At 33.6% G+C, this 9,577-nt stretch overlaps 1 protein-coding gene across 1 annotated transcript in view; it reads left to right on the top strand.

Moving 5' to 3' along the window:
• Positions 1-5,193, top strand: part of LOC107711013 (sorting nexin-5) — a 7,687-nt gene extending 2,494 nt beyond the window's left edge. Inside the window, exons 2-14 of the mRNA XM_016515914.1 lie at positions 827-934; positions 1,021-1,128; positions 1,237-1,306; positions 1,480-1,607; positions 2,384-2,467; positions 2,638-2,712; positions 2,817-2,847; positions 2,943-3,027; positions 3,176-3,215; positions 3,317-3,403; positions 4,292-4,381; positions 4,501-4,566; positions 4,770-5,193. Coding sequence (XP_016371400.1) covers positions 827-934; positions 1,021-1,128; positions 1,237-1,306; positions 1,480-1,607; positions 2,384-2,467; positions 2,638-2,712; positions 2,817-2,847; positions 2,943-3,027; positions 3,176-3,215; positions 3,317-3,403; positions 4,292-4,381; positions 4,501-4,566; positions 4,770-4,913 — 1,116 coding nt within the window. The 3' untranslated portion in view covers positions 4,914-5,193. The remainder of the gene's footprint in view (positions 1-826; positions 935-1,020; positions 1,129-1,236; positions 1,307-1,479; positions 1,608-2,383; positions 2,468-2,637; positions 2,713-2,816; positions 2,848-2,942; positions 3,028-3,175; positions 3,216-3,316; positions 3,404-4,291; positions 4,382-4,500; positions 4,567-4,769) is intronic.
• Positions 5,194-9,577: the final 4,384 nt, after the last annotated feature.

The raw sequence follows: 9,577 nt of genomic DNA on the forward strand, positions 1-9,577 counted from the left end.
ATTTTTTGCCAAAAACTCCACTTGCTAGCATAAATGCTAAGAGCACATGGCACTAATGAAATCATGATTAAAAGACTTTTAAATAACACAAAGTGTGATCAATGAAAAAAGCTGTTTACCTTTTGATATTGTGGTAACAGATTTGACACTTTATAAAATAACTCTTGATGTAAGAACTTTTTGATTAAAATATTTTCTTAGAGAGAGCACATAGACTTTTCAGTGCTTCAGATCTTAACAGTGAGGGAAAGTGACATCATTTCCTGTATCTTACATAGTTGTGGGAGAGCAAAAGGTAAAAGTATGGTACAGTAACAGAGTTGACGCAAGATTTACGGACACACATCTTTATAAGAAAAAAGGTTTTTTTTAAATAATGTTGTAGAAATGACTCTTTAGGGCTTTTATAAATAAAATTAATGAAATATTACAAAAAGAAAAGTACAATAAAATATTTTGATTACACAGTGATTCATGATGGGAAAAAATGCACTGACTAATTTGGACAACAAGAAATCATGATTTTCAGCTATTTAAGACACTTGTAATTACTTGTAGAACTTAACATCTTGTAATTCATAACAATCAGTAACACAGTATTAAAATAATTAAAAATATAACCATTTGAAAAAAGCAGAAAAAAATATTGACTTCGGACACCAAGTGTAGGCCTGCCTGCAATTATAGAATCACTCATAGGCTCTATTACATTTCTCAACACATATTTGCTAATAAAAACTCCATGAGTGATTATAACTGAATGCAAGCATTTTCCACATAATTTGTTCATACTGTGTAAATGAACATGTCTGTGTGAGTGTTTTAGGAAGTTTCAAGTGCAGAAGCAGCACTAAGTGTAAGTGCGAGCAGCATCAGAATCACTGATGTGACACAGGATGGAGATGTTTTGACGTTTGCTCTCACGTCCCAGAAAGTAAGATGCCTGGTAAATGCGTAAAACATGTTGTAGTTTTACGTTGAATGGAACATTAAAACATCATTACAATTACTTTCCCTCAGTTGGACAGCAGTGCTGGGGTGTGTGTTTTTCGAATATATGAGGACTTTGACTGGCTTCAGCAGAGTCTATTCTCACAAGAAAATCTTCCCGGACTTCAGGGAATTATTGTGAGTGAATTCTCTAAAACTCACAATTAACATCATTGCTTATTCATTTTTAAAAGTATCATATCTATAAATGAGGAAGACACTCAAATGAGATGATTATACCCACAGTTTCCGCCTTTGCCCTCTAAAGCACTTCCATCACAGTCAAACACCCAAACCAAAGCACTCAAACAACTTGGTATGTATGATTTGTATATGCATAGGCAATTTAGACTAAATATATCTGCATAATGTTAGGAAGCTAGTTAGTTAAGTTAGTAAGGTTTTTTTTTTTTTTGCGTAGATGCCACATGGTTTGATATTTTGTTTCTTATGCAATGCATTTTATACATTTTCTGTATATGTGCTCAGGGTTCCTGGCTCTAGGACAGGATTGGCAGAGTTATTGTAAGGCTTTGGAGTTTTATCTCCAGCAGGTGGCAGCACACCCAACTCTCTGCAAGTGCAAAGCACTGGACAGCTTTCTTTTTAACTCTGAGGTTTGCTATAAACACACACACACACACACACACACACACACATTCATTAATTCAAATTCAGCATCACAGCCTGTTGTATGATTGCTCTAAAGAAAATACAAGGCCAGTATATACATTCAGTTCAAATGAATGCAACTAACCAGGCTAACCTCTTGGAAAATCCAGCTAAAACCAGCTGAAGGTCAGTTGTTTGTTTCGGAACATGGTAGCTACCTAGCTGGTCATTACCTGAGCCAAAGTCGTTTAGGTGGTTAACCAACTGTATTATAAGATGGTGGCGACCAAGCTAACATGGTTGCCAATGTTGGACCAGCAACAAATTAGCTACTATATTCCAAAAAGAAGTGTGACCACCTTAAGCTGGTATGAGCTGATTTGTTTTTCAGCAGTGTTTGCGACAGATATGTTCTGTATATGTTCACCATACACTCTCAGGAAAATAAAAAGTTGTCACTGGGATGGTACTCTTTCAAAAGGTACTAATATATACCTATTTGGTATTAATATGTAACTTTAAGGTACTAATATGCAGTAATAATAGGGGTAAATGAGGTATGGAAGTGTAACTGGTTTTGTATCTTTTTTCTGAGAGTGTATGATGATTTTAACTGGATTCTCCAGCATGGAGAACAGCTTTGTTAGAAAAGACTTATGTTTATATTGTTTGATCATTTTGCTGTTTTTCAATGTCACCACCTTGATCAGTTTTGAGGGACAGGTGACAAAATCTTTGTTGACAATCTTACTTTTGTCATTGCATGTATTTTTTTGACTAGTCTCCTGGAAAACAGCGAGGCAGGAAAGGAATCTTTAATCGCCTCAGCCAGGCTGTGGAGGAGATGAGGAAGGAAAGTCATAAGGTATCTGTGTGTGAGTTTAGGTTTATGAGTGCTTTATACACCTCTGGGAAAGTCTTTTGATCAAACACAGCACTGTGTGGTGACATTATGATATTTGACTACACAAACATCATAGATCTATTAGTACAATTTATATCACATATGTAAATATATAATTTAATAATCCCCAGGATGTGGACAACTTCTTTCAGAATGAGAGAAACAAAAACACTAATCTTGCCGCTTTGTCAAAGGTTGCCACAGAGGTACACTATTTAAGCTGTTTTTTTGTTCCGTTTTTATTTGGCCAGTGGACTCATATAAAATATTTTATAATTCATTGTGAAATTTTGTGTTCTTCTCTCAACAGAAATTACTCGATGTTGTGATGACAGAGCAAAGTAAGTCTTTGCAAGAAGTTTATATGTATGCTCAGGACACATTATTTAGGAATACATTAGGCCTATATATGACTGTGTGTTTGTATGTTTTACAGAGCTTGCTTTGGCCTGTGGACATTTCTCCACATCTCTTCATCTTTGTGTGAATCAGGATGATGCATCTGCTGTAGCTTTCTCCAAGTTAGAATTTACTAAATAAAATGACCGTTTATGTCTGCATTAATGTACACACATTGATTAAAGAGAGAATGTGTGAGAGAAATGCATGTTTATGTGAATGTTGGTTATAAGAGGATAATCAGTTTATTCAGATGTTGTGTTTCTTTAGGGTTTGTTTGAAGCTGTCAGATGTTATAGAGGCAGTAAAGGTAAGGCCGCTTTACAACTATTAAAGGGTTCTTAGTCATTCCTCTATTTATCTACAATTGTTCAATACAAATAATTGGATTTTATTTTTCTGTATCTTTAGCGAAACCTTGAGAAAGTTGCCAGTAACAATCTGTCCACTCTTGGTTTGGGTCTGGACCTGGAGTCTCGCTATCAAGAGGCAGAGAAAGTATGTTTTACTCAATGTGTCAGCACGGCTGTGATTATGTGTACTATTGCTTGCTTCTATACACAACATTTAATACAGAGTAATTTACCCTTTAGTTTAGATACAGTATTACCAATTCCTTTGTCTTTTTTTGCTCTGCGAAATAGTTTTGTTCTGGTAACGAAAAATAATTAATTTAAATGAATCGATTTTGAATGAATCAGTATGACACATAAAAACAGTCACTTGTCACCACTATTTGTGACAGAAAGAGTTCTTAAAAATACATTCACAGACCAGTGTTATTTTAGTATCGAAATCATTTTTATTTTAATATTTTACATTTGTTTCAGTTTTCATATTTTCGGTTTTCATTTTAATTTTAGTTAAAGATTTAATATATTTTTTTCTCATTTTATTATTGTTTTTATTGTTTAAATAGTTGTTATTATTTTTATTTTATTTTTAGTACATGAAGTTGAACTAAATGTAAAAGAGAAATGCCAAATGTTGCCTTGGCAACTACCTGACATAGAATATGTTTTGTTATAGTTTATTTTATTTCAGTTAAATGAGTTATTTCAAGTAATGAAAATGTTTTTATGGTTTTACAGACTGATACTCTGTGTGAAACTTGCAAACACAGACAGGCAGAGTACTACAGTTAAAATCTCTCTGCTGCTGGACTGTATATCAGTACTCTGTGCAATCAAATTCAAGAAGTGGAACTAAACAAAATTCATACACTGTCTACAAAAATAATATTAAAAACTTAAACATAAACCTCAAAACAAATTCAGTCAAATGTGTCCAAACCGCTTGTACATATATTGAAAGCAGGTTTGTATAAAATGAAATGAAATTTGACTCAAGACTGCTTTGATAGGATTTCTGCTTGTGTTGTTACAGGAAATGCTCTTCAGAAGAACCTGTAAACTGATAGAACTGGAAACAGTTAAGAAGGGTACAGAAAAAGCCAAGGCCAATAAGAGAGAAGTGGTATGTTTTAATCTGCATATCTTCCATTCATTCTGTGCACACACACATCCACACTGAAGTGTTCACCTCGTGTTTATCTGGTAAATTCAGATGAAGTCTTTCTGTATCTAATACTGTAGCTGGAAGCATTTCAAAAAGCAGTTGAGAAAGAGTTCAACCTGATCTCATCCGTGGCTAAACAAGAGGTAAATACTGTGACGGATGTTAATTCAAATGAAGATTATCTGCTAAATGTGTTACCAGAGATGTCACGTTGGAAATTTGAAAAACCCTATGACATGACTTTTTGATCTGAGCATAATCCGAAGTCATGTCACAAGGTCGGTCAGTTTTCCACATTGTGCATTTACATAGGATATAGTGTAATTTTTGGACTAATGTGTGGCAGATTGAGCGTTTCCATAGCTCCCATGTGAATGTGCTGAAGAACTTCCTGATTGGCTGGTGTGAAGTACAGCTCAACACAGCGAAGGAGTTTGCTGAACTCTACTCTCAGCATCTGGAAGCTTGCAGAAACATGTACTCAGAGTGAATGAAACACACACGCTATAGATCATAACAATATAGCTGGTAATGTAATCAAACTTTTCCAAGACAACAAAAAAGCAGAACCTTATCGTGAAATGATAAAAGTGCTCTGTAATTTGATTTCTGTTTATTCTGAAATCTTTTAGTCCCCTTTCATTTGATTGTACTTAATCTTTTGCAGCCTAATTTGAACACCAATGTAACTTCCAGTTCCACAATCCTAGGTCAGGCTACAGATTTAGAAGTGAACTTTTGTCCTATGTAAGCTTGCAATAAAGCTATAAAACCCATGACTGTGTCTAATGTACACACTGCAAACCGCTGAGGTGATGGCTGCACAGAAACAAACATATTTATAGTGAGTTGGTGTTTGTGAAAGTAGTCATCAACATGAGCACATTATATAGAGTTTAAATATGGAGAGTTTAATGAAGTCAGAATAGTGTAACATACAAAATCACTGCAAATCTATAGATTTTCTGATAGGTTGTCTATTGAAAGGTTCAAACACCTTGACAAATATGAAAATTACTGCATGGTAATAATAAAATTATATAATAATAAAAAATATACCAGATTGCAAAAATTAATTATATATAATATAGGAATAAATATTGGTAAAAGTAAAATACAGGTAAAAAATTAAATACAGAAGGCAACATATCTTAAAATGCTTTAACAAGAAGAAGAAAAATGAAATAGCAAGCAAAACAAAATACAAAAAACTTTAATAATAATTTTCAGAAATTCTTGATTACAACTGATCATGTAATTACAATTCAGAAATTATTTTAAAATGATTTATGTAAGATTACAAAACAGTAATCAGGTCAAAAGAGAAACTATAAAATATTAAGATGTCCTGGTGTGTTTGCTTCCACTGTCCTATTATGATTACACTATAAATAAATATTTTTTAGGTTGTAAATAAAACAGATCACTGGAGTACGTTTTACAAGAAAATACTATTTCCGTTTTGCTACTTCAAAACTGAAATAGTCTAATTGTTTGTGAAATTTACTAGCAATTTCTGAGTGCAAGTTGTTTTTACACCAACTATTTAGAAAGTCTTTCTTCTGCTTCTTCAAGGGAGGAGCAGGTTCTTCCTTTTGCAAGATTTATTTTATCCAATTTACAGCAGGTGATGCTCTTTTGAAGGGTTTCTTGAGGGAACCGTAATACATCATCCAAATGAAATGCTAGGCTAACATGATCCCATACATAATAACGATCAAGCACAAGTTCAACCTCAGCTATTCTGTCTTCTGTATTCAGTACCAGTTTAAATCCGATGGCATCACCAATGGCTTGTGCTTTCCAGACAATTTGGTTTTCCTCATAATCTACAAATGAGCCTTTTTCAATCTTTGGGAAATTCTCAAAGCTCTCATTGTCTTCAGGGCTGTGAACGAGAACAACATACATGATCTCCTGCTTGTAAAACACTGTCTTATATTCCCTGAGAATTGGGTCTTGGCCTCTGCACATCTGCTCCTTGTATGTTTCCATAAGTTCTTTCAGAGGAAATGTGAATCGAAAGTTGCCATAGCGCGATTTGTCAATGTGAAATGCAGGTGATATGGTGAATTTGCAGAGGAATGGCTCCTGTCTTTCCTTTTGCTCTTGGGATCTATTTGGGAACACCTTCTCTAAATAACACTCCTCAGCTGCTTTTATACTCCCTTCATCAATCTTCAGACTCCACCACGAGAACTTCTCATGAGCCTTGAATCCCCCTGACTCCATGATTTTCGGAAGATCATCATTGTTAGTGACATGAGTCACCTCTGAGATGTGAAATTCAATGGGGGTTGGATAGTTTGGAATGGTATTAGTCAAATTATCAAGTATTTTTAGTTCATAGTGTCTTCCCAATCTTTCAAAGTCACGCCGTATTTGCATCACATTAATATCATCCTTAAGTGCTATTCTCAGATCTTCTATGCTAACGTGTCCACCATGGCTGACCTCAGGATGCTTGCGATCGTTTATTCTCCCATGGAAGGAATACTGGAAATATGAAGATTTAACATATTTTTTGTATCAGCTTTAAAAACATTCCCAGATTAACAAATTATTATTTCACACACATTTTGTTATTTATGAAAAAGGTCATTTAAAAACAAAACACAACCACGCTTTCTGTTGTCACTCATGCAACCAAACAGAGCTCTGTGACACAATCAGTCAGCAATGTTTACTTTTTGCCTTAGATTAGATTTGGCTTGGTTTTAGTCTAGATTATACTCTGAATTTTTAAATGATATCACTGATGCTTGAGAAGTGGTACAAAACAGGGTGCAAAATTGAAAAAATAAAACCTTGCACTCAGACAAATGAAACTACATTTATGTATCTTATATGTACTAAGCTACTGAGCTATGCTTTGATGCAACCTCCCAACTTTTCTTTTCTTTTAAAAAAAAAATCAAAATCTGCTTTTTTTTTTTTTTTTTTTTTACCTTGGACAGTGTAATATAATTTCAACTTTATCTTTAACAGCAATCAAGATTCTCATGTTGGCAGACAGATTACACTTTCACATGGGACCAACTATTCCTCAACATATATAAATTATCATAATGAAATAATATCAAAATATTCATCTGACGGAGGTGACCAGAATTTGCTCTCATTTTAACTATCTAATACACTGAATCAATCAGTTACTGTATTAAAACAAAAACAACAAAATTGTTTATAAAAGATTCCCATTTAAGTATTTTGATATATCTTTGGAACACAAATGATCTATTTTCTCTAATCTCAGAACAGTATGTCTGCTGTGCGTCTGCTATGGTAACACGGTAACTTTTAAAAACAGTTATATGAACAAATAAAACAATTAGTTGTTACCTCTATCCATTTACATTTACCAGGATCTTAATATTCACATTTAAACATCTTAACAAATGATCCGAAAATTATCAGAACACATATGATCAGAATTCAGACTAACTGTATTAACTATAGATAAAACGAGATCTTTTTCATCATTAAAAAACATTTGTATCCATTTTATAGCATATGAATGATTGAACCCCTCTCTGTGGACACACTGGTTTAGATGTAGTGAGAAGACAATGAGTGTCATAGATTTGATATAATAATGATAAAATTCAATTGAAGGGGATAATTGTGTTAAATACATTATATTATTAATCCCCCATAACATTTACAATTCGAAAATATTTTCATTTTTAAACCTATTAGCAGTTATAATTGCTGGACATGTTTTGTCCCATCATGTCTCAAGAATCAGTGATATAACAAACATTTTGGAAAGATGAGTCCCACGTTCTTGGACATTATTGTGATTGTACAGTAACGCATCAGCATTAGGTTATACTAATAACAACGTTTAATTAAAATTCGGTTTAATTAAAAAAGCCGTTTTCATTTATTTGAGTTTTGAGTTGAAATTGATATAAATTGTCAAGAATTGCCTACTTACACGTCTAGCTTCCTCTGCCATTTTGTGAGTTTTAAACTAGTTGTGATGCTGTTGGTCACTGCGAAAAGTGGACGCTATAGTGTAATGCTCTGCATGTTTATAAAGTCTTTCATTCTGCCACGCCTGTGAGGGCAGGGCTTTTTTTAGAGACCAAACCTGCTGTATGAAATGAGATCATGGCTAATCATGTTGTTTTGGTTGTTTGTAAATATTAAAGGAGATAAATACGATCAATATTTCAATGAACTATATAAAGCAAAGAATGTGCTTTGCTTTTTTATTTTGGACATGATAATATTGGAATAGGCCTAAAATGAAGCCAAGAGAAGGTAAAAACAAACATAATGCATAATTTTCATTTGACTTCTTGTTCCGTCAACAGAAATAATCAATGAATGTCCGGAATTGTATAAATGCATAAATGTAAAAAAGACAATATAACAGAAGCATTATAATGAAGATTTTTACATTCACATGTATTTATTTAGCAGATGCTTTTTTAACAATGCATTTTGTCATTTAATGTTGAGTTGCAGGCAGGGTTTAGAAAGGTAAATTTCACAACACACCTGACATTCTACTGTTCCTTTCATCTGTTCCCAATAGTTCCATACATTTCCTCAGCATTATATTTTTTCTGCAGAGCACCATATGTTGAATCGTCCTAAAGAGTATGAAAGATACTTAAAAACTGGCCAACGTATTAACTTGTTAGTTGTTTATTTAAACTTACCAAATTATTTTCCCCATTTGTCTCTCCAGTCTCTGTCCTTGCTTTTCTGTGAGCTTTAGAATCAGTAATTACCTAAATTAAAACATGCTAATGGAAATGTATTTGTGACTTATGTGTGTACATAGCATAGCTAATGTGTGTGTGCTGACCTCTGTGAATGCAGTAAACGACAGCAGCTCCTCCTGCTGCTATTACTAGAAACAGCACAGAGATCAACACGCTGAGACTCGTCTTAGAAGATGCCGTACTTTCACTTTTCTCTAATGAAGGAAAACAGAGAAGAAGATGAAAATGGTTTTGTGCATAAGCATATGCTACACAATATTGCATAATCTTTTCTGGAAGTTTTAAGAATGAATATACTGTAGTGTTTTGCTTTACATTTAACAAAACAAATGCAGTTCAAATCGTACCAGAGACTAAACAGTTTCATGATTGGGACAGAATAATTTCAAGGTTTATTTGAAACAGTAAAAAAAAC

The sequence above is a fragment of the Sinocyclocheilus rhinocerous genome, unplaced genomic scaffold (genome assembly GCF_001515625.1).
Source record: "Sinocyclocheilus rhinocerous isolate Xijiao unplaced genomic scaffold, SAMN03320098_v1.1 scaffold85, whole genome shotgun sequence".
NCBI classification, from domain to species: domain Eukaryota; kingdom Metazoa; phylum Chordata; class Actinopteri; order Cypriniformes; family Cyprinidae; genus Sinocyclocheilus; species Sinocyclocheilus rhinocerous.